Consider the following 26,587-nt stretch of genomic DNA (forward strand, 5'->3'; position numbering starts at 1 on the left):
CCAAGCAACTCGTTTTTTCACTCCTCAAGTCTATTTTGTCAAAAGCAAGTCTATTTTAATGCTTTTGTTTAAAAAAAGTTGTTTACTCGGTCATGCTGGCCCAAGTTATCAGAAAAAATGTTTGTCCTCAAAGGAGTCAAATGTAGCTAATACCACTTCTTTGATTTTTTTTTCAAAAGTTTGCTTGATCTTGAGCAGAGATATTATAATAAAAACCTTCCCACTGTGGTGATATGAAAGGATTTCCTAATTTAGTAATACTTCAGTTATGTAACTTCACAGTTTATTTCATCATAATTGAAAGGGGGCGAAGCAATGGTGGGATGTTATTATCACCAGCAACAGGCGTCACTTCTGTGACTGAAAAGAACTAATTGAAGTTAATTTTTATGATTGGCCTAGATTTCTAATTTTATATGAAACGCATGCTAATCAATACTTCCAATGACGTATTATGCACCAATTATGGAAACTGTAGGTGGTTTTGCACTTACTCAAATGTTGTGTAATCCATGTCTCATCTGAACTGTCCCTAAAAAAAAAAAAAGCATTTAAGTATATAAACAGACACAGGTCATTTTGATATCACATTGTCAAAAGTGGTGTTTTAATCTCTGGGTTGTTTTTGTGTCAGATATTTAATCTAGGTACAGTTATGTGCAAACTTTAGATACATATTCATATATTAGGTAAAAGTGGAGTCAAAAAAATGGCAGCAATACTTTATGTGGAGGCCCAAGAGGAGTGCTTCAAATTTTGTGTAGGTTTTGAAGGAGGCTAAAGATCTGATATTAATTGAAAGAGTCATGAAGCTACTAAGCTTAAGGCTATCATTAAAGTTAAGGTCATTGATATCACTGGAGCAGATATATTGATTTGAGCAATTGTACATGAAAACAGTATCAATGTTGTTGAATTCATCGGTATCAGCTGATTCAAGAAACATTTTGTTGAGGTATTCAGGATCAAAAATTTTGTTAAGTGCCTGGGCTTCAGCTTTTTCTGTATGAAGGGGGAGAAATAACTCCGATATTTCAGAATCAGAGAGAGAAGAGAATGGCATACAATCTATTTCACAAAGGAAACAGCACCAAGGTATATCATCAGCTTCAGATTCATGATTATGATATTGTTGTCCAGAAATATTGGTACATTTTAAATGTATCCAAGAAAAACAAATGTCACAATAAAGAGCTTTTTTATTGATTCGAACTGATTTGTGGCAAATATTTTAAATTAGTTTTCATGGCAGTGGCAAAACAAAACAAAAGTAAAAAAAAAATATAAAATGAAAAGAATAAGTCAAATATCTAGTCTGGCAATATAGGTTTCCAGATGTTTAAAAAATGGAGAACCATTGATTAGACAGTACTAGCCTATTTAATTAAGAAAAATAGAGGTTGGGGATGAGTTAATCGTTCCCCTCTGCTCATAGGCCACCGCTACGTCTTGAGGTTGGTCCCTCTGAGCGGGCATCAGCATTGGAGTAGAGGGGACGAGAGAGAGTAGGTATATAATTTGAGGAAGATAATACTCACCTTTTATCTAGGTAAGCGTAGATGATCCAATTCATTGTGCACACTTTTGTTTTCCGAAGGCTTCCTTGGCAGCGGCGAGTAGCTCGAGCTTGCTACGGGTCAAGGACTCAGTGATGAACAAACCGCTGCCTTTAAGTCCTTTTTTTCTACCATACACCAAATTCTTCGTTGATCTTCTGACAAATTTGATGATGATAGGGTTCTTCGGAGATTTTGATTTTCACAGTTTCTTCGGCTGTATTATTCTAAATCGTCTTGTTGCTTTTCACATGTCTCCAGCCTGCTAATAATCTCCTGGATCTTGGAGGAGATTTGAGCCACGTCATTCTGGAACTTAATGATATCCTGGAACTGGTTGCCATGGTCTTTAGAGACTGATTTCAATGCAATTTTTTACTTACTATAATCCCCCGACATATTTACAATTTTCTGCTAGATCGCTGAAAAGACAAATAGGATGCCCGAATAAATCTAGACACTTTTCTATTATTCCAACCACGCATAAATGACTTGTATTCTTGGATTTCATTTGTTAGCTTCTAGTATTTATGATTAATACTTACTCAGATACCATGATAATAATGTAGCTGAATACGTTTTAACTATGTTCCACACAATGCATGTACGGAGCACTGTTTAATTTTGCATGATAAAATATACTATCATATTCAATCTGAGTGGTGAAATAAATATGTAAAAATGAATTCATAGACTTTAAAATACCGGAAATGATACTCAGCTAATCTATTGTCCTGGTATACAACATAAAGCAGTCAGAAATATTCACACTGCCCCAACGATGCACTTTTGTACTGCAAGTGTTCGGATGCAAGTAAGGTTCGATACATACAGACTCAGATTACAGTGTACAGTAGCGTGAGTGAAACTTTTCGCTCCACGGAGTTCTTGATTTTTATCACCATGGCAACATTTTATAGCTCCGAGTTTCTTAATTAGTTTGTTGATATCAGTTCAGTTTACACATACAAAAATTTATTTTTATGTTTTTTTTAAAAAATATGCTTTTTTCATTTCTAAATAAAAAAACGAAAGCACGTTTACGGTCAAACATTTGCCTCATGATTGTCTCATTTTAATATCTCCTTTTATTTTTCTATTCTTGGGTTGGTATGCTCGACCCGGGAAGTTCGTACGCCACTGTAAGTGTATATATATTGTTGAAGTTGCATAGAACCTTGTGCTGAGTAAATGTGCAGAGATGAATGTTGATAGGTATTTTTCTGTCTGTATGTCTGTCTGTCTGTCTTTTAGATGCACGCGATATCTCACGAAAGCTGCTCCAGATTTTGCATGTGCATTCATCACATCTCGGACCAGAAGCCTATTGATTTTGGGCAAATGTCTGTATGTCTGTCTGTCTGTCTTTTAGATGCACGCGATATCTCACGAAATCTGCTCCAGATTTTGCATGTGCATGCATGTGTCTGTCTGTATGTCTGTCTGTTTGTCTTTTAGATGCACGCGATATCTCACGAGAGCTGCTCCAGATTTTGCATGTGCATTCATCACATCTCGGACCAGAAGCCTATTGATTTTGGGCATCTCGGACCAGAAGCCTATTGATTTTGGGCAAATGTCTGTATGTCTGTCTGTCTGTCTTTTAGATGCACGCGATATCTCACGAAATCTGCTCCAGAATTGCATGTGCATGCATGTGTCTGTCTGTATGTCTGTCTGTCTGTCTCTTAGATGCACGCGATATCTCACGAAAGCTGCTCCAGATTTTGCATGTGCATTCATCACATCTCGGACCAGAAGCCTATTGATTTTGGGCAAATGTCTGTATGTCTGTCTGTCTGTCTTTTAGATGCACGCGATATCTCACGAAATCTGCTCCAGATTTTGCATGTGCATTCATCACATCTCGGACCAGAAGCCTATTGATTTTGGGCAAATTATGTCGTATAATTAGGGAGTTATTAATTAATTAGTGATGGAACACAAGGTGTCACTATGGAGTAAGAGCGCTGTATTGGGTATCCCCTAACTTTCGATCGATAAGTCTTCGGTCTCTGACCGATATTCTCGTTTTGTGTTTGCAGAGTTCTTACAAGTGTGATTTGTGATATTTGCTAAACCCACGCACACATGAACAATGTTGTCTTTGTCTGCTTCTGCTTTCAAATCCAACTTATTACCCAATATACTTGCGCGGCGAGTACGTATTTTATCTAGAACTGCAATTCTGTATTTCACGTAAGTTCAAAAGAAAAATCATTTATGACGTCATGATTTTTTTTTATTTTATAGAAATCCAATATAACGTCACAACAAATTTATCATTTGTGAAAAAATACTAAATATGACATCAAGATATATATGGAGTAAAAAAATTTCATTTTTTGAAATGCCTAATGCAAAAACACGTTTACAGCCCAGCATTTGTCGCATGTGATTGTCTCATTTTGATATTTCATTTAATTATTTCTATTTTTGGGTTGGTATGCTCACCTTGGGAAGTGCGTACGCCACTGTAAGTGTGTATAGTTGAAGTTGCATAGAACCTTGTGCTGAGTAAATGTGCAGAGATGAACTCCTGTTGGTGCAATCGCGATGATTTGTTTTGGGTCTATAGTTTATTTGGTATACTCGTAGTATATGTACCAGATTAAGATTAGGCCCTAATTTTATCCCGATTTTCCTCATTTTAGTTCTATTACGGAGTTCGGAGACTGTCTGTGTTAGCCGAGTAAATAAAGGCCCATAGGTTTCAGTCCCTTTACACAACTTGATATAAAATAGGCGAACAAAATTAGTTACCTCCATATTGGTACACACACTTCTGGAGCGTCGTTAATTTTGTGTTTGTCGAATGACTTGCGTACGTGACTGTGTCTCGCATATCAAGCCCAGGCCTGCTCCTGCCACATCATAGATGATGGGAAGGGCATGGGCGTGTTTCACTCATCTGAAATTGCCCACCTACGGTGTCATGAAGCAAAGTTTATTATCATTTAATATTACCACCACCACGATAAAATTGAGAGCACTCACTTACCATCGTGGCCTTAGCTGGATCACAAATATTATTAAGAAAAAGTCTAATATTAATTTTATGTTTTCACGGTTCTTGGAAATGTCATTTATTAAATTGGATTGTTGGCAAATATGCAAATATATATTTGATTTATGATATTTGCTTAACCCACCCAGTTTCTTTTGTCTGCTTCTACTTTTTGAATTGTTATCACGTTAACAAATATACTTGCGTGATAAGGACGTATCTTACCTAGAACTGCAATAATGTATTTTGCGTAAATGCAAGAAAAAAACATTTATGACGTCATGATAATTTCCTCTATTTTTTTTTATATACAAATCTGATATGACGTCACAACGAATTTTCCAAGTGTGAAAAATACAAAATATGACATCACGATATATATGACGTTACAAAATTTAATTTCTTAAAATGCCTATTCAACAAATCCTGCGCATGCCTATATGAGTGTGTATATTGTAGATTTAGAAGTTCGCTAAGTTGGGACAGGCTTCATTGACCATTTCTGTCAAGCGTATTTGGTACTCCAGAAGTATATTACCCAACATGGCGGAAACCGGAACGTAGTATGTGTACCAGGTTAGGGTTAGGCCAACATTTCAGGTACAAATACTAAGAGAGTCACTTGGCTAGTCCCCGAACATGAATAGAATTTAAATATTGAAAATTGTAATAAAATTATCGCCTAATCCTAACCTGGTACACATACTACATTCCGATATCCGTCATATTGGTGCACATATGTTTGGAGCGCCGCGTTTTTTCGTTCTTTTGGGAAACGTAACTTTTGTAGCGAAATATGTAATGGTGACAAGACCTATTTTGGGCCCTTGGTGATGCAAGCTATTTCATTTTTTTTTCAATACTGAGACGTCGTATATTATACTTCGTCAGATTTACGATTTCGAAGACTCGTACAAAATTGTTTTCCAGTGAAATAAATCTATTTGTTAGTTTTCCAAATTTGATTCGAGTCATTCCGTCCAAACAACTCGAGAAATTCTAAGTATTCAGTCGTCCAAACTTGGAATGTTTGAAAAAACTCGGGGTTACAGCTTCCTTGTTTTTTATCGCTCTGACGCCAATGGGACTGCGGTTAGACTCCATCACGTCGGAGTATCGGATATGAAGAGGAAAGTCACGTGAAGAAGTCATGCGCCTTCTCGGTTACTTTCGTAATACTGTCGCAATTCAAGAAAAGAAGTAACATACCTATATATTGTTCTTTTCTATTTTAGGCCATTCAGTCCCGCCAGGGGAGCGTACAGTTTGTGAGACGAACATTCCTATTTTGACATCTAGCTATCGCCTATATTTTACTCTATCTGTGTAAATTCAGATGAGAGTCTGCGAGAGCATTACTGTATCTTCAAGCCTATTTAGGAAGCCTAAATAGGACAGGATAAAATTAACATTTTTATTCCGGGGGAGAAGAAAGGCGATACGACGGCCATATGGCGAACCACCACCTCTCGTCCAGTTACCAGCGGTTACGTGAACCACCCTACGGCGGCGAGAAATGTAGCAGTGCGGTGGCGAGCGTATTCCTAACGCTTAGCACGATGAGCCTCGCCTAACTGGGAAACTGATTCGCGCGGAATTTCTTTATTTTTTCGGTCACAAATAAAAGTCGGAAGTAACCGTTGGTTAATTCTATAAAAACGCCGATGGTTGTTTATGATAGACTGGCGAATTTTTATTCAAAGTCGCTATGCGATGATTCAGCAGAAATATTTTAAAACGGATATTCAATTTTATTGTGCGCTTTTGCATCAAATAAATAACCGATAGGACAAACGCCTGCGAAATTTTGTAGGTATATCTGAATAATAATCATATAACGCAGGGGTGAGCAACCTTTAATACAGGAGGGCCAGTTACAAATTACTGGGTGAAACCGCGGGCCGCACTTTAATTTAACATATGTTATTGATCTTCTGACATGCGTTGTTTGCTTCGCCCAAGCTTGCTGTTAAGGCATTTTAACTTCATAAAGATTATAAAAAGAAATAAATTGGACTCGGGTATGGGCTTTGCAATGTAAATAAATTGGAATTACTCGCATGTATCAGGTTAAACTGAATTAAAAACTCGTTCCGCGGGCCGCAGACCATTTAAAAATTGCACTTTTCGTGAGCCGCTCAATTTTCCCTGGTGGGTCGCATTTGGCCCGCGGACCGCAGGTTGCATACCCCTGATATAAAGAATTAACAATTAATTTTTTGAAAGGAAGGAGTTCCATATTGAAGAGGCCCTCAATTCTATTTTGCGCATAGCATCTGCGTTATGGGCAGAGGTGTATCTACGTAAAATGGCGCACATGGCAAAGTCTAGAAATGCGCCTCCTTGATAGTTGTTTGACATTTTATAATGACTATTATTGAATTGAGATACTTGTACGTTATTATTTGAGTAAAAATACGAGTTTCAGTTATTTTCAGCTTGAAATTAGTTTGTTGGAACTTTTTATGCCTAATACTTTCCGCCTTTTTAGCGCCCCCTGTTCAAACGGCACTCATGGCACAAGCCCTGACTGCCACACCCTAGATACGCCAATAGACAGGAGTAAAAGTGATTTCTAGCAAACAAATGAAAATATTTCATCATTCAGACATGAGTTCAGCATTTCACGATGTTTTTGAAACTATTTTTCCTATTTCACAATTGGTTTCGCGACAGGTGGACGGCTTCGAATAAGGAGGATTTATTGTTACTTTTCTAATACAGGGTGTTAAAAAATTTACGCAAAATTAAGGTAAAATTTTTCTTCATGACAACGTTAAAAAAAGTAACCATCAAAAAGCGTCAGTCGTGATAGGTTTAAATGGCATTTCGCCGTAATTCAATAGTGTTAAAAGGTGTCAGTCGTTAAATGTTTTAAGTAGCATTTCATCTTAACTTCTGTTAATTTTTCAACGCCCTGTAGTTCCGTAATTCAATATCTAAAAAAACGTTACATACCCATTATATTATGCTTTTTTTACTTGAGAGCATTCAGTTTAGTTCAGATTATCGCACAGTATGTGAGTCGACATTTGAATATCAATTAATTTTATTACTCTGTTTAAATGAAAATATCCCACTTATTGGCATATTGAATCGAATAACCCACACTCAATGTTTTGGGAAAATGAAACGGCAAATCTGCCTTCCATTTTCAGTGAAATAACTTATAAGCTGTTATAACTCAGTTGTTAGATAAGTTAGGACATCTGGCTAGCTAACGCGAAAATTATACGATCCTGAAGTCGAACAAATTAACTAACGTCTCTTGTTTATTAGAGTTAGCCATCGTGAATCATGATAATAAATAGCTAATAGACCATGTCAAATATACCCGACCTCGGATTAGTTTCGAACATAAATTCCGGTGAAGATGAACCGTCTGTAAGTTATCTATATTTTATTCTTTCTCGCCAATAAAATTGTCAAATAAATAAACACAACCTCAATTTCAAATAGATTTAAATTTCAGTCATAATTTTTTTCATCTAGGCGCCTTCTCAATCCGAAGGTGATTGCGAGTCACAAGGGAGTCTTCGTGAATTAATCAATAGTGTTCATAGTTTGAAGAGAATAGTTGTTGAGCAGCAGGTGGGTTATTAGGTTTAGGCAACTTTGATCAAATCTGAAAATTGAGATAAATTTTAAGTACGTCTATCATACTTTCACTGCAAATAATCCTCTATACCGGGGGTTCTCAAACTTTTGATGTTGCCGAGCCCTTGAAAAGGTTGACTATTATTCACGGAACCCCAAAATAAATGTTAAAATTGTTACTTTCCATTTAATATTCCCGAGTAAGTAAGTTAAAAGTACTTTACTTAATTTAAATGCTAAACCTTTTTTAATAGGGTTAATACAAGTCATAAATAAATCTAAATTTCAAAGATAAATTATATATAGTAAAGCTAAATAAATTTGGGTTTACGTTTTTTTGGGGTAAATTTGACACTTAACAAACATAGTAATAAATTAAGGGGCAAATCCCCTAAAGCAAAAATTTCATTCGGCATATACATGTATTGTTCCACAATGACGACGATAATTTCTTTTTTGTTCTCGTGGGGAATTATGAGTTCAATGTAAAAAACATGTTACCATTTTATAGTCATCGGTGCCGAAATGCTAAAAATAATAATTATTAAAGAGGTAAATCTGCAACTCAAAATTCTTGCTTGAAAAGCGGCATTCTAAAATATTGAAACTAAAACCTAAAATCGAAGTTTGAAAAATTAGAAGTTTCAGCAGACTCACCTCAGATTAAAAACGCGTTTATAGACATTGTAAATCGCAGTTGGTGTTTTGTTTGGTTTTCTTTGGTTATTCATCGTAGTAACTGCGAAATTGAAACACAGTCAACACTTCTGAAACTACCGACGGAGCCGCATGCAATAAAATAAATTTCAATCGTTCGTATTTGGCCCGGATCTTGGGATTTTTTAAACGGCGATATCTTGCTTAAAATAATCTCGACTGCGAAAGAACAAATCAAGTTTGACAAATCCCAAGATCGCAAAATTACGACTCCATTTTATTCATAGTTGGCAGTTTATCACGTATTATCTTATTTTAGAATAGTATTCTTTCATTTTAGCAATCCTAATAGTAATCTCGAATCAAACGTGAGTAACGATGAGCACAATCAAATTATAACGACAAGACACTTTAAATTTAATGCTCGCATCGGTCTGATTGAATATTTTACGCAACAGAAATCTCGTTATTCGTATTTTTTTTAAATCGCGAAGAATGTTGCGCGGAAATTTCCGATTTCAATTTTAAACCCCCTCCCTCTTGAGTATCCTGGCTGGGCTCCTGCTTATAAATAATGTCATGTTTTAATTCCGCCTCTTTGCCATATTTCGAGGCTATATTGTTGTCAAATTTTATCAAAGCTGTTATTACTTATCGATTTTTATCAGTAAGTGTGTTGATAGGTATTTGTCTGTCTGTCTGTTTGTTTGTCTGTTAGATGCACGCGATATCTCACGAAAGCGAGATTGAATCTGCTCCAGATTTTGCATGTGCATTCATCATATGTCGTACCAAAAGCCTATTGATTTTAGATGAATTATGTAGTATAATTAGCAAGTTATTAATTAATTAGTGATGGGACACAAAGTGTCACTATGGAGTAAGAGCGCTGTTTTGGGGGATCCCCTAACTTTCGATCGATAAGTCTTCGGTCTCTGACCGATATTCTTGTTGCTTCTTTGAACAGTTACAAAATTAGCCAAGTCAGTATTTTGAAAAGCCATCGAACAGCTCGCGGAGCCCCTGGGTTTCTCTCGAAGAGCCCTGGGGCTCCGTACGGGGCGCACTTTGAGAACCTATGCTCTATAAAAGGGGTAAGCAACATTTTTCATTATAAGAGCCGCATGCAGCAAGCCAGAAATATGGGAGAGCCGCATAATTTTTGAAATTGACGGGAAGATTGTGCAATTCGAAACGAATTTGAAATTAAATATATTTGTAAAACATCTATATCAAGTATTCAGTATCAAGTATTAAAAATTACCTCATGAAAATTTTGTAACTTTTGCAGTGAAATCGTGTGAAAATTGTGTTACACAAATCTCTTCCCCTCTGACGTTTTGCAATGCTGTGTGTAAACCATGAGGTCTGGAATGTTTGTTATGGTCTTGTTTGGAAGAATAGCTCATTTCCTACCCAGCAATATAAGAATGAACGTTATATGACATTTGGAAGTAATAAAATATCGCTTATATTTCACGCATGTACTTCCCGCTGCGATAGAAAAACGTCGCACAACAAGAATAATAATTCAATAAACCTTGGTGTTGCGCGCTAACCAATAACAAAAGCTAGTATAATAAGGTCTTATTTTGAAGTTCATTTTATATGCTACATAACTGTTTCTCTCGCGGAGCCCTGGGACTCTGTACGGGGCGCACTTTGAGAACCTATGCTCTATAGCAGGGGTAAGCAAATTTTTTTATTACAAGAGCCGCATGCAGCAAGCCAGAAATATGGGAGAGCTGCATAATTTTTGAAATTAATAATATCAGAATACCGTGAACTGAAAAGGAACTAAACAAACGTATATTAACAATACTGCAAAGAATATATTGCGAGGCCATATCAGAAGTAGTTGACTTGTGTGTTTCCATCCTATCTAACCGCAATAAAACTACAACAAACCGCCAAAGCAGCAACAAACATTTTATCATTGTGATGTAAGATTTGTCGTTTGGCTGATTTAACTTTAAATTCCATGCTACGATTTTCATACTATAACATAATTTGTCCTAATCATTGATGAAAACTGCTTCAACCGCTTGACAAATTAAATAAAAATTGTTACGCTACGGGTTCTATTAGTTAAATTTGAATAGTAATTATTGCTAGCGAGAAGAGCCGCATAAAAACTCCGGCGTGCCGCATGCGGCTCGCGAGCCTCGGTTTGCCCATCGTTGCTCTATACGCTTTCCATGTATTGTCATTTCAGGAAGAAATTAAAGAATTAAGGTCGGACATGATGGAATATACGAAAAGGATTGAGGGACTCCAGCAGCAGCTAGATCAGGCATTGAAAAAGTGTGAGAATGCGGAGGAGAAGATCCGAACTTTGGAGAAAGTGGCTGAAGAAAAAGAGGTTCGGAATCTATACTTCTGTTTATTTGACAAGATGTGAACCTATGAATCGCTTTATTATTACCGTTTTTCCTCAAAAATAAGACCTACCCTGAAAATTAGCTCTAGTCTGAATTTTGAAAATGATTTTGATATAAGCCCCTCCCCTTAAAATAGGACTGCGACCTATTCGATAGCAAGAAATCTCTCTCCTATACTTTTTAAATGATTAATAATCTATGTTTTGCAGATATTTCGAATAAAAACGTAATATTTTTAAATGAATAGATATCGGTTTTCCAGTGGCGGCACGTCAATAAGGCCAACCGGGGCAATGCCCCGGTTGTTTTTTCGGTATAATAAAAAATATTCGAAAAATACCTCAATATCGGTTGCACAGACTGTCTACACTAGCCATATTCTCCCGACATGGTTCATTTTTCGCTCGCAAAGCTTTCGCCGAACGTCGACGGGGCGACGCCGATTTTGCCCCGGTTGCTCATTGTATATCGTATTCTCTCTTTTATCTTCCACTCGCCGCGTTTGTCTCGTTTGTTTTCTGTTTCTTTTACTAAATCATCGGGGCCGATCGGGGCTAGCCCCGAAATTATGACGACACAATGCCGACGTTTCTTACAACAACGTGTTGACATATTCACGCATTCCTTCTCGTTCGTTGGTTGCTTGAAGAGTTGATAGTTTCCTCGCCTTCGTTTTTGTCGCTTGTTTCGCTATTTGAATCAGTTAGAGACCTTTAGTCCATTTGCTTTCGATTTTCCACATTCCTTTTGAGCTCCTCACTTCTTTCCGGCTTCGCATTTCTTAGCCTTAAACCTCATAATGAATAAGGTTGATGCACTACTTCGCACTCCGTTTTCGCAGCTGCCGCTGGAACAAAAATTAGAGGTACAACGTCTTGGGCCTTATCAACCAAAAAATTGTTCACTGGAACAATCCCATGGCGGAGGAAAGCGACGGCGTACATTCTGCGCAGAAACTTGGTATAAAAAACACGAATGGTTGTGTTACAGCGAGTACAAAAATGCTCTTTTTTGTTTTTATTGCCTACTTTTTGCTACCGCCCGTGACTCACGTTGGTGTAAATTTGGTTTTAGAGATCTTAAACATCTTTCCGAGCGTGCCAGGGATCATCAATCTTCTATGGAGCACCTGGACAATGCAGTAAAATACCGAACATTCGGAAATGTTAATATTGCAGCACAGTTGGATGAAGGACGCGCGGTTTCTATTCGTCGGCACAACCAAAACGTCGAGAAAAACCGCCATGTTCTCGGTCGATTGATAGATGTTTTGAAGTTCATTGGTTGTCACGAGCTGTCCCTCCGTGGGCACGATGAACGGGCTGGCTCTTCTAATAGAGGGGTATTTTTGGATATGGTGGAATACACTGCATCCCTAGATACAGTATTGAGAGATCATCTTGATGCCGCAACTGTTTCGAAAGGGACATTTAAGGATATCCAAAATGATTTGCTCGACTCAATGTATAAAATTTATTTACAACATTTGGCTCTGGAAATTGAGAATTGCCAGTTCCTTTCGATTCAGTCTGACGAGACAACTGACATCACGTGCGTTTCCCAACTGGCTGTGATTTTTCGGTTTGTGAAAGATGGTAAACCTACCGAAAAATTTCACAGCTTTGTACCAATCGTTGATCGCACGGCTTGCGGGATATCGGCTGTACTGAAAGAAGTGTTACAGCCTTACAACGCGAAGTCAAAATTGATAGCTCAAACTTATGACGGCGCGGCAGTCATGAGTGGGTCGAAACATGGTGTTCAAGTTTATATAAAAGAAGATTTTCCTCATGCGCATTTTTTACATTGTTATGCACACTAATTTAACCTCGTTATTAAAAATATGTGTCTTGATACCCCTCTCGTCCGTATATTTTTTGCAAATGTTTCGGGGTTTTCTTCATTTTTTTCCGTTTCGCCGAAGCGCTCTGACCTCCTTCACCAGATATGTAGCCGCCGTCTCCCAGCTTGTGCACCAACACGTTGGAACTTCCAATCACGCGTGGTGCAGGGCGTGTCCGAAATTAGGTCTGAGCTCATCGAGTGTTTCAATGGCATTCAGAGCTCTCCGGTTTGGGACGAACGCTCTGTGAGGGAGGCGGCAGGTCAAAAGCGTCTGCTAGAAGATGGTGAGTTTTCATTTTTTCTCGCTTTTTTCTCCACAATATTCTATCACGTGGATGTATTATACGGCGCATTGCAGTCAAGGCTAATGGATGGAGCGTCTGTGCAGTCGTGTATTTCAGACTTCTGCGATGCTGTATCTCGTATCCGGGAAACAATAAAATACGACGACACATGGAGTGCTTCTTTACGCCGCGGGCAAACAACGCAGCGTTTGATTTTGTCTGCAAAGGAATGCTGTGACATTCTGGTGAATCAAATAGGCGATCGTCTGCGCACTGAACACCTTACCGCGTTCTCTTTGATGAACCCCAAAAATTTTTTAAAATTTGCACGTCAATTTCCCATCCATTTGTTGGCTACTGTCTCCAAATTTTACCCCATGATAAACGTGGGTAAATTGGAAAATGAATTGCGATGTATATACACCAATCAAACTTTTTTGAACAACACATCAACTTGCGCGCTCTATGGGTTCCTCATAGATAACACTCTAGTAACTACCTTTGCGGCGTCTGCAAAATTACTGGACATCATTTTGACGACGCCTATTTCTTCCGCCGACGCAGAGCGAACATTCAGCACGCTGAAGCGTATTAAAACGTATCTCAGAAACACAATGAAGCAAGATAGATTAAATTCCTTGGCTGTTTTATCCATTCACAGAGACCTTATTTCTGGGATGCATGACTTTAATCAGCGCGTTATTGAGCATTTTGCTTCCAAGAAACCGCGGCGTGTTGCATACATGTTCAAGCAGTAGAAGTCTAGCAGCATATATATCTATGAGTGAGAGACGCATGTCCTTATCTTTGCATTACCTTTCCTTTCTTCATAGTAACGTTTTAAACCTTATTTTAGGTTTTGTCTGCTTTCCCGAAGTTTCTGTTAATATGTCATTGTATTTATCTGGGTAAATATTGCCTTTCCTTTTGAAAGAGGTTTCAAAATAAACTATGTCTATATTTATTAATCCCTTGTATGGACCGGTTTTAAAGACACTATCTTATCGTTAAAAATTGTCGCTTTTGCCGATTGGTTGTAACCGATGGAATAGTTTTTATACTCATAAAATGATGGGAGAACTTACAGCGCTCATCCTGTCCCCGTAGATGGGGGTGACTTGGTCCCGCAGTAGCTTGCCCCGGTTGTCAAAATGACCACGCGCCGCCACTGCGGTTTTCTGATTTTGTATATTTGAAATCTCGTAATTCTCTAGTTTGTGATTTTGTTTTTGATAAATGAAAAAATAAAACATTCTCCGAAAATAAGGCCTAGTGTTATTCTTTGTGGGAGAATTTAAATAAGACATAGTCTTTTGTCTTTAACTACCCGATCAATTGCTTTAAAATTTTCAGTTGTTAGAGATTATATTTGTCGCTAACATTTTTTATTTTTATTTTTTTAATTTTTGCGAGCTCGATGGGATTTGTCTTTCACTTCTAAATTTGTGCGGTGACGTCAACAAAATTAAAATTGCTAGTAGCGGTTTAGGCTTCTACCGGTTCATGCCCCCTAATTCTGACAATTCTACAATTCCGAATAATATTTTACTTTTCTACTATTTGCTTTATCCCTTTGTGGTGTTATTGTACTTTCAACTTTCAGAAAGCTCAAGTTTCAAATTATTTATCCTCGGTTATTATTACATTTTTCAGAGTGAGATACAAAATTTAAAGAGACACGAAACACACTTTAAAAACGTCGTTGCAGAAAATGAAGCGCTCAGGGAGAAACTGTCGCAGTGTGGCGTAAAAAAGATAGTGAGTATTGGTATTTAATTATTTTTTCTCAATATTTAACAAGGACAAGACGAGTGTGCAGTTCGACACAAATTTGAAATCAAATCTGTTTGTGAAATATCTGTATCAGGTATTCGAATGATCGAAATTACAGTACTGTAACCCCCACTAGACTTCGTCATCTAAAAATAACGTCAGTATGACGTCATAGTGACGTAATAAGGCCCTTCAAACTATACGAGTCTACTATATCAACTACTATTCAAACTATATCAAGCTATTTCTCTCATTTTCACTTCGCAACGATCCCGATATGAGAGAGATCGCTGCCGTTAGTGAGTTCCTTATCGTCGGCGCAGATGCCCTTCCGAGCGATTGTAGGTATACTTTGGCAAGCTCCGTGACGTGATTGTGACGTTGTAGTGACGTAATTTTTAGATGGCATAGTCAGGTGGGGGTTAGGAATGACATGTGCAAAAATTGTTATGCTACGCCCATTAGAAGAACTCGAGTCACGAAACTACACGAGACCCCTGTTTTCCTATGAAACTTGAGTTAAATAGTTTTCCAAACACCACTTGCAAACTCGTTCTACTCGTATTAAATGAACATTACCTGCCTTTTTCACATCTCTACCAATAGTAAGACATGGCAGTTTTAGAAATCAATATTAAGTTTTTTTTTGTAGAACTGGTGGAAGGTTGTTTGTCTCTCTGCAATTGCAATTGTCGGCTATGCTGCACTGTCAAATTTGGCCCCTACATGTAGCGGATCTTTACTAATCTCCACTGGATCTTCTGTAATTTATTGGGGAGCCGCGGTCACTAAGAGATGGGGTTTACTAGCTGGTGCCGCAATAGGTGGCGTTTCATGTACCATCGAAGGTGATAGTCGAGGTTTACAAACGCCCCTATTGACTTGAGTGTTTCCACGGCTGTGGATTCGAAATAAAACTACAACCCAATCCTACACGATTATTAAAATTTGAGACAATGCAAGTTTTTAATAACGCCAATAAAATAATATTCTTTTTGAGTTTCAAGTGGATAGTTTTGACTCACTCGCCTCCTCTGTATTTCTAATTAGGGCTCATGACTTTGAGTCAAAAAATACGACTTTAATTCAAGTAAAACTTACTGAACTCGCGCTATATTCACTTAAAAAATAAAAAAAAATATTTCAATTTGAATTTTAACTCTGTTTTTAGTCCAGGATTCAGTGAAATTTTGAAATAAGAAAAAATATTAGTTGCTGTTTGTGTCTAATATGGAACACACAAATATTGAGATTTCATGGTGTGTTAATCACATTTACCTATGGTGAATATTCCACAAATATATTATTTAGCCTTCAAATTTATATATGCTTCATGCCATAGAGTCGTATCACCCTTTCGATCATTTCAAAACAATTTTACGTTCCATTTTATCACTCGATTCTGGGAAGTAGTAAATATGTTGAGAGATTTTATACTCAGGGCTATTAGGTCTGGGGAAATTTACAATAAACTTCGACTGAAAAAATCTCTTGGTCAATAAAAATGTTCACTCCGATTTCCAAATCCGAAATATAAAAATAAAGATTTGACTCAAATTCAGAACTTGGAAAAAATATCAGAATTTTGTTGTATCCAAGCCTTTTAAATAGACTACTATTTTAAAAGACTGCTAAAGAAACTCAGTAAATTTAATTCTTTTTGAAATTTTGGAGCAGGTTTTAAATCCTTTTATCAATATTACGATTCTGAATTTTGACTCTGGGGAATTGATAATTTTAATTCCAATGAAAACATGCAAAACTCGGACTCCACAGCCCTGTTTATTTGACTTGTGCATCTGATAAAATTCATCTATTATGTTTATACGTCATTAGTAGTTTTGTTTCCTCTGTTTTTGTATATAAAAATCGTATGTGCTTTCCTATCAGTCTAATAATAAACATTAATTAATGAATTTCGACTCTCAGATGATTTACAGAATAGATACACTGCATTGTCAATAGGTATCACAAATAATCCTTAAGCTAGCGTTTCCTTTTCCCAACTTTAGATGAATTTTTTACATCAGGAATTTTGTTGTTTTCGGGAAATAAAATAAAAAAAATTTTACTCTGCATTTGAGGTAGTTTCACTAATATTGTTTAGCAATTCAATACAATTAGAATGCGTATTTCTGGACACATTATACCAGTGGTTCTTAAACTTTTTGAGCCGCGCCCCCCTTTGAAAAATTTTACAAACTTCGCGCCCCCCCCCCCTCTTTTTGCTTTGAAAAAATGCTTTTGTGATGGACAAGTTGTTATATATTAGGATGGCGCTATAAGAATGTTGGTCTCATAGCGTCATTGCTCAGATTGTTTAGGCATAAAACGCTTCGGAGTACAACTTCACCATTCACTGTCGTATGAATAAAGCCAAATAGTGGTTGGTCGTCGTCATATATTCTCGTTTTTCCGCTCAGTTTGCAATACTTGGCAAACTAATTATTGAGTAAAACTAAACAAGCAATAAACCTATGCTTCAATGTATTTTCTGCTTAAACATTTACATCAGACACGTGAGATTTCAATCAATTGTTGTCGCTAAGGCGTTTGCGATTGCATTTTGTTTAAATCTCCACTGTTTACGTCAGCGTGGCGTGTTATTTAAGCCCTAAAAATCTTGATTTCGGTGTTTATTCTTCCTAAATCCGAAATTTTTCTCGACATATTCTCGTGCCGCGAAGACGATTATAATTACTTTTTTTGTTCTCGAATGGAACCATGACACCTCTGAGGAAAACGAGTTAGTTTTTATTATATAATCATCAGCGACGAGATGCTAAAGATAGAATAAAAAAGTGAATCCGTAACTAAAAAATTTCTTTATTGTAAAAGTGGCATTACAAAAATACTGAAAATAAAACGGAAAACGCCATGAGTTTTGTTTTGGGGTGGACCGCGACAGATTAAAAACACTTTCTTAGACGTTGAAAATCTCATGAATTCCTTGTGCGTGCGGCACACCAGTAGTGTTCAAAACTACAGACTTGATATAATTTTTACTCCGTGGGATCGCAGACTTAGGAATATCTGTAACGGTGATATCTTGAAATTAATCGAGTGGCGGCATTGCGATCGAGCGGAGTAAGAGTTGCAGGGACAGCTCATATTGGTGAATTGGCAAGAATACAAATCAAAATGTAATCGACATTTTAATGGTTGCGGATTACCGTGTTATTTTGGAGTACTGGTGCTTTTATTTTATCGACGCATTCGCAGATTTAATTTATCACAATCAAATGAATAAAGCAACCATTTTAAATAAGTATATCGATCATGGATTGAATATTTTATTCAACAGAAAAACCATTACATATATATCCGTTGAAAAAGTCGGCTCTTTTAACGCCTGGCGTAATCTCGGGGACTGACTCAGAAGCCGTACCACGGGGATTTCGTGTCGATGAATATGTATTTTTCATCTACTAATATACTTTACATGTATTTTAATTGTACTGAATTAAATATACTTTCTGGGATATTATACCAGATTTTTCTAATGACGACAACGAATTCGCATGAGTGCAATATATAAAAACTAAATATAATCTGGCAGTTGATCACACTTTATTATGTCTGCGAATTTTAGATAGATAATGAGTTTATTTTGTCGTGAGTCGCCGCAACCGCGAGTTACCTTGAACACAAATGAATTAAAATAGAGATACATTTTGAAATATTGTAGTTATTACGAGACAGCAAAATTTATTATAACACGAAAAAGCCGGTATTTTCAACGAACGCGTAGACAGTTTCAGGAGCCGTTGCATGTAAATTCCCGATTCTATCTTGTGACTTCTCGCGCCCCTCCTGTGAGCATCTCGCGCCCCCCAGTTTAAGAACCACTGTTATAGACTATTCACACTGCAAAAAAGCAGGAGTGTGAGTTGTTTTATACCAAAAATAATGTTTTCTTATACATAATAGTGGGGGAGGGATAAAGATATTCAATAAGGGCAAAAGAGAGAAATAAATTTAGAAAAGTTACCAGTTGTGAATTGTGATATCGGCTCTGCAAAGTCTATCTATCTACCTTATGGCAACCTTTTGTTGCTCACAGACCAAAATTGAGGGATGCAAGTCATTGGTGGGCCTCACATATTTTTAGAAAGTTAAAAACCGAACGGATGGTCGATAAATCACATTTTTTCATACATATCAGAAGTTTTAAGCAGAACGCGAAGACTGCGCCAACTCGCGAACACAACCTGGTCGTCTTACATGAAAAAAAAAATACAAATGACATTTAATGTGAAACTTTTTGTTGCATCACGCTTTTCTAAATTGTCGCCTTCAAAATTGGACATTTTGGCATAGTCAACACTAGGGTTGCATCGGTCGTGCAAGTTACGGGTATCAGGGACATACCCTTTGAAACTGGAATTATGACGTCACGTTTCTATCACCATGACAACTTAATATAGCTCCGAGTTTCTTAATTTGTTTTAAAATTCAAGCTGTTACCAAATGCAGCCTACTTGCGTGAAGCGCACGTATCTCTGTATTTCTGTATTTTTCAGGTAAAAAAAACTGTAGAAAAAACATTTTCTCTATAAATCCAATATCAAGTCAAAACGAATTTTCCAAGTATGAATAAATGACATCATAATATACATCACGTTAAAAAATTTCAATTTTTTTAAATGCTTGTTGAACGAAATTCTGCGTCCCAGAAGTATATGTACGGTATATATATATATATTGTTGTAGTAGAAGTATATATTGCTGTAGTAGAAGTATAAATATCTCGATAACGGATCAGTCCGCCCTTCACAGTTCCTGTCATTTCAATATTCATTTATTGGACACGAAGTGGACATAACGATCGTTTCAATATTATGTTGGGCTTGTTGTTGTTGTTGTTCTTTGACACTTTTTGGACATCTAGTGGAAAATCTAAAAAACCGCTTTTCTCTTCGATCACTGGACCAATTGCTTTGAAATTTTTAGTGGTTAAAGATGAAATTTTTCTCCAGAAAGCTGTTACTTTTATTTATTTCAAATATTTCTGTTAGCTCTATGAGATTTGTTTTTGTTTGCTATGACGTCACTGAACGTTCTGCGGGCGCATATGCAGGCACTCCTCTTTTTGATCACGTGACATCGAACGTTGGCGTGACGGCCGATTCTGAAAGTCGTTACTCAAAAATCGCAAGTTTTTCGAGGTTACCGGTGAATGGCGGTGATGCTAAAGGTACGGTAGACCGTACTGTACTGCTTCGCTTGGTGTGAATATATTTGTAGACTGTGGTCTAGCTAGAGGTACGGTAAACCGTACTTCACTACTTCGCTTGGTGTGAATATATTTGTAGACTGTGGTCTAAAGGTACGGTAAACCGTACCGGTACTGTACTGCTTTGCTTGGTGTGAATATATCTATAGACTGTGATCGAAATGCTTCGCTGTGGTATCTGCTGTTATAATACCGTGATAAATCGAATAAGTTGGTTTTGCAAATAAGGAGCGTCCGGCATTACAGGTAGGAGGGGGAATAGGGGTGTGCGCATTTCCAATACGCCGATATATTTTGTCTGTTTTATTGCTGTGATGTAGTGCTAACCAATTTGCGACCACCGTGTTTTTGTCTGTTTGATGGCTGTGATGTGGTGCTTTGTTTATAATTTGACGAGTTTTGTTTGAAATAACCGTGTTCTTAAATTATATAACGGTCAGAAATGCAATTAGAAGCCCAATGTTTTTAAAGATGGAGAAGTTTTGGTACTGTAACACAGCGCGGTGACACTGATCTTACTCGTAGCTGTCAAAAGTTTGAAAATCCATACAAATATAAGAGATAAAAAGATGAAACTTGGCAGGTTGGTAGAGTTGTGTTTCTTTTAACCATCTTTGATGGTTTCGCTTTTTTACATTTAAAGGAGGTGGAGTGCGCATTTCCAATACGTCGATAATATCTTTGTCAACCAATTTGCGACCACCGTGTTTTTGTCTGTTTGATTACTGTGATGTGGTGCTTTGTTTATTTATACAGGTACTGGTAAGTCACCGCATATGATTTTTGGGGAATTGTTCTGAGTGTCCATATATTTGAGCATTGCTCTCTTGTTATAGATATTTTTCCGTTGATACTTTTTTGGAGTGACAAATAAAAAATTTTCTTTTTGAGTAACGTGTAACATCGCGGCTTTGTTATTTTGTTTAAAGTATTTGAACATGTGAGCGCTTAGAAAGAATCTGTTAGCACTTTCCGTGCCATATATGGAGGTTATTGCATTGTTATGATATCAGGCAAAAACAATTGTTTCCACCTATATCTATTGTGTAATCTCCCGAAAAACAAAATTTTCTCAGGAACGAGATCCACATTAGGCTCTAAATTTCCAACACGAATATAATTGTATTTGAATACCCACAAAGTGTCGCATATACATCCATTTGTGGCGCACTGGTGACTAGATCAGGGTGTATTGTATGATACTGCAATATTGTTTAAAAAACGAAAAGGATATACATTATTAGACAATTATCATTCCAGTATTTGTATTGATTAATATATATTTTTTTGCAATATTGTACATTATGATAAATTACTTTTGTGCATTTGTTGGTATCGTTTAATATTGTTCATTACAATATTGCTTTATTTTATTAAAATCCAATGAAAAAAAACAAAAAAAAAATAGATTAGGGTAGTCCGAGGTTGTCGGCTCCGCGGGCCACAAAATTATTTTTGCATTGTTCGCGGGCCACAATACTGCCAAGAATAGGTAAACAATAGAAAAAAAAACTTTTATTGTGCAAACCCATAGTTATCAAACATAGCCATCAATCCGCATTCAATTTTTAGTTTTCCCATCATACCCATGTTGTTATAATACATTCCTGACCAAAAAGATAGAAAGCCAGAAAACAATTTAGACTGCCATTACATCATTCAACTTCGCTAGTTGCCTCAGCTAGCCATAACACTAGTCAAATCAATGGCAATAGTGATGTAACAATATGCCAAACTATTTCGGGATCGGGATTGAAAAAAAAAAAAAAAAAAAACAGTCCAAATCCCGGGATTTCGGGATAGGGATCCCAATCCTAGATGCAACACGAGAAAACCTTGAAAGGACAAATGCCAACATGCGATCAAATTGTCCCGCGCCGCGACAACGCAAACCGAGAGAGAAGATCGTTCCATATATTTCCAGTTCAGTTCAGACTCTTTTTTTTTCTTTGCCAAATTTAAATCCATTGCCAATTCGGATTTGTGAATATGATAATTTTGTTTTATCCAAATATATTATTTCAATTTAGTAGCATGAAGCCAATTTTTCAAGAAATTTAAGTGATATCATAAAGTTTAAAAGTGTACAATAGAAAGGTAAATAATGACAAATATTATATAATCCAGATACATTTACCCATCATATTCCATATATCCAATTCAAATAGAGTCCACGTTCATGAAATGACAATCCATATGATCCATTGAAACCATTTTTTTTCATTTTCAGCAGTTATACCATCAAATACAAATAATCCATTGGTTCATTATTATAATTTTATATAAAAAACAAAAATTTTACGAATTAGACAAATAATTAGAAAACACCTATCATGCTATTAGGTGTTCTCTTCATTTCCTGTCTATGCAAGCTTGAATATAAGTCATTCTAAATTTATCAAAGCATTATGGATTTATCAAAGCAGATTTTCTATCATTCCCCCACACATGATTTCATTTCTGAGGGGATTTTTAGTCACCCCTAAAACTCCTATTATCTTACATTTTATCATAGTTCTCAGAACGAATTGCATATCAAGTATTTTGTCATATTTCACAGAATTTCTAAATTGCCAGACTGCATGTTTACCGCATGCCATGAATATTGATATGGGAATACTGTCTGACTCCTGTGTGAAAAATTAATTTGGTGATGCCAAAATATTTACGGGTATTTCACACCAATGCCAAAATCTTTTGACAAAGTCACAATCATAAAATAGATGATAAACTGTTTCTTGACTATTTGTATTACATAGCACACAATTCCCATTTTCATCGTCAAACCAATATTTTTATTTTGCTACCCACTGGCAGCCCATTATCTTCCAACCCAATTCTTCTTCTATCTATTTCAGACCTTTGATATAAATCAGAGCCACAATTTTCAGAGGTAGTTGAAAATTGGCGATTTCTGCTTAGAATCGTTTTCCAGTTTGTTGAAATATTAGCTCTCAAGTTTCTTTTCTAATCACATTTTCTTCTGTACTCATTCTGGCTCTTTTTCTAAAATCACTCATTCTCTCAAAACATTCCCTCCCATCTATTTTCCTAACTAAATCCAATATTGATAAAGAATTAATCTGTGCCAGAGTATGTATTCCTGTCCTGATATATTTTTGTCTTATTACTACCTTACTTTCTTTGGGATAGTTCGGATTAAACCAAATGTTTTCGCAAAGTATCTCCTTTTTCGTTCCAGGTGCCTTTCTTCGGATTTCCAATTTTTTAAATATTCTGGTAAAATAAAGGTATTGAATTTACTTGGGTATTATATGTTAAGTAAAACATATCCAAATTGTTTGTACACATGTTGGGATGATAATTATTAATATAACATTTTGCTCTTTTGGCCCATGGACTCTCATTCTGTTTCAATAAATGAAATATCCACTTCACTTGGAGAGCTTCAATTTGAGTTTGAAGATCAATCATTTTTTAGCCACCATCATTTTGTTTTGCACAGCAGATATATTGCCCTATTATTTGTGGCTTGTCATTCCAATAAAAGTTCCATATCATAGATTTCATTTTTTGTATAAATTCCTGAGGTATAGTTTCACATGTTGCCAAATACCAAACTTTTGACATAAGCATAGACTTAATTAATATGCTTTTCCCAACAATAGTCAGTCTCCTTCCCTTCCACAGATTGACTATTTTTTGCATTTTTGTTATAACTGTTGCCCGATTATCTGTGCACACCTGTTGATTCGATCCCATCCACATTCCTAATATTTTAATTTTATCACGAATAATTTTAATTCCTTTGAAATGCATCGCACTGGGCAAAAACCAATTTTTTGCTTCTCCCACACGTAATATTTGGGATTTCTCTACATTTAGTTTTATTCCCCTGGCTCCTGTATAATTTTCTAATAGTTTCAAAGAGGCATTTATCGATACTTTACTTCCCAACATCAAATTAGTATCGTCTGCATAGCCTTTGTATTTCTCAATTCTACCTGTAACATTCTTGAAACCTATTATTGTTTCTTCTTTTCTAATATTACATGCTAGAAATTCTGCAATCAAAGTATATAATGCCGGTGAAAGAGGGCAACCCTGTCTCAGCCCCGTTTTAAATCAAATTTTTGTGAAATATAACCATTTGTAATAATTTTTGCTTCTGTTTGTTTATAGATGTTATGTATCCAATTTAAAAATTTCATTCCGAATCCAAATTTAGTGATTACTTTAAGTAATAACTCGCTATCCACTGTGTCATACGCTTTTTCCTGGTCCAGCGCCATAAGGGCGAAACCAGTGTTATCGAATCCCGCTTGAAAGATATCATCTCTAATGCAGATCAAATTTTCATGAATACATCTTCCTTTAATAAAACCTGTTTGATCAGGATGTATGATTTCAGGTAAAATTTGTTTTAGTCTATTTGCCAAATTTTTTGTGAACAATTTATATTCGCCAATTCTTTAAATTTTCTCTTTCACCACCTTTATATGAAAATACAATCACTCCAGTATTAGCCCTCTTGGGCATCACTCCATTTGCATATGTTTCTATAATAGAACGCAAGATGTGTTTTATATCATCCCAAAAGGATAAATAGAAATCTTTCGTTAGGCCATCAATACCCGGAGACATGCCCAATTCCTTCATTTCCTTAAATGTTCCCTCAATTTTCGTAATATGTATATCTTTCTCACTGTCATCTCTCTGTTGTTCAGTCAATCTTGTTTCTATTTTTTCTATGGAACTATTTTGTAAATTTTCATCTAATGTCTCTCCTCTTTTGTATAACTTTTTGCAAAATTTCAGTTGCTCATTCTGAATAATTTCTATTCCATAAAACATGTTTCCATTTTCACCCAGTACCCTTTTAAATAATTTGATTTTACCTTGTCGTTTTTTTGTCCTCCATTCAGCTCAAATTTTTCTTTTACACTGTTCCCAATAATGACTCTTTGATGTCCCCTCCATGTTTCTCATTTCTCCTGTCCATTTCCACAACATTGCTCTTATTCCTTAACAAAACAAGGTCATTTTTTGCCAACTCACTATTGTATTTCCAGTATCCTGGTCCCCTTCTCATACTTTCCTCACATTTTATGTTCAATATCACTGGTTGATGATCAGAAAAAAGTGAAGCTTCAATTGTGATATTTTTTACATTTTTCTCCTTATCTTTTGTAATATACCATCGGTCTAATCTACTCTGAATATTACAGTTGAACGCTTTTCCTCTTCGTGTATACCGTTTCATACTCTTGTTCGTTTTTCGCCATATATCCAACAAACTCCATTTCAACATAAAAGTTTCCAAATATTTCACAGGGGGATCTTTTCTGAAATTTCTTTCAGGTTTTCTATCAATTTTTTCCATTACATTATTGAAATCCCCACCCAAATATATATCACAATCAATTATACCATTCATACTAAAAATTGATTGAAGTTTTTCATCAATCAGTATAAAAAGTTTTTCCTTTCAGTTACTCTATTTGGGGGTTAGATATTTATCCATAACATAACTGAATCTGCATTTTGTAGCAACAGAATTATATATCTACCCGTGGTATCTACCTCGGTATGAGTAATTGTAACATCAATTTTATTGGAAAATAGTATGGCTACACCATTACATTTACTTGCAAAAGTACTCCAGACCCCTTCACCCCCCATTCTTTATTCCACTGATTATTTTCATTAATGTTACTGCAGTGTGTTTTGTGCATAAACACCACAGCTGCTTTTATTTTATTCAGATATGAAAAAACACATTTTCTTTTAATTTCTTTTCTTACCCCATTCACATTATATGTGACAAAGTTTAAGTATTGAAGACCTTGCATACTTAACTGACCTAAAAAAAATAAAAAAAACAGAGAAAATTATAACAATTTGCAGAGTAATTAGCTATTATTCTCAATAATCCCCTCCAACAAACTCGCTATCTCCAAGTCCATTCCTGCTTCATGTTTTTGTAACTTTGCTTCTTGTCCTTCATCTGTGACATCTGAATCCCGACCATGCTTTTTACGCGATGTATTTTCCATCACATTTTTTAAATTAACCAAGACACGACATGCACTCAATGGTGTTAAATGTGTGCCATCAGGTTCAAATAATTTAGACCAATCCTTATCCTCTTCAAAACACCCTGGTGGTGGAACATATATTGTGTTATCTGCCCAAGATGATTCAATTTTTATTGCCTTGTTGATTATAGTGGGACCCCCATCTGGTCCACTTATTCCTTTTTTTGGTACGATTCCCATTGAATACACACA

The 26,587-nt window shown here is 36.2% G+C and overlaps 2 protein-coding genes across 2 annotated transcripts in view; both read left to right on the forward strand.

Annotated features, from left to right (window-relative positions):
• Nucleotides 1-26,587, forward strand: part of LOC144427368 (uncharacterized) — an 82,141-nt gene that overhangs the window by 6,177 nt on the left and 49,377 nt on the right. The window lies entirely within an intron of this gene.
• Nucleotides 7,841-17,160, forward strand: LOC120325430 (uncharacterized). The gene is made up of 5 exons (XM_078116498.1): nucleotides 7,841-7,947; nucleotides 8,056-8,154; nucleotides 11,033-11,179; nucleotides 14,981-15,085; nucleotides 15,753-17,160. The coding sequence occupies exons 1-5, from the start codon at nucleotides 7,885-7,887 to the stop codon at nucleotides 15,984-15,986; spliced, it is 648 nt and encodes a 215-aa protein (XP_077972624.1). The 5' UTR covers nucleotides 7,841-7,884; the 3' UTR covers nucleotides 15,987-17,160.

The sequence above is a fragment of the Styela clava genome, chromosome 1 (genome assembly GCF_964204865.1).
Source record: "Styela clava chromosome 1, kaStyClav1.hap1.2, whole genome shotgun sequence".
Lineage (NCBI taxonomy): Eukaryota > Metazoa > Chordata > Ascidiacea > Stolidobranchia > Styelidae > Styela > Styela clava.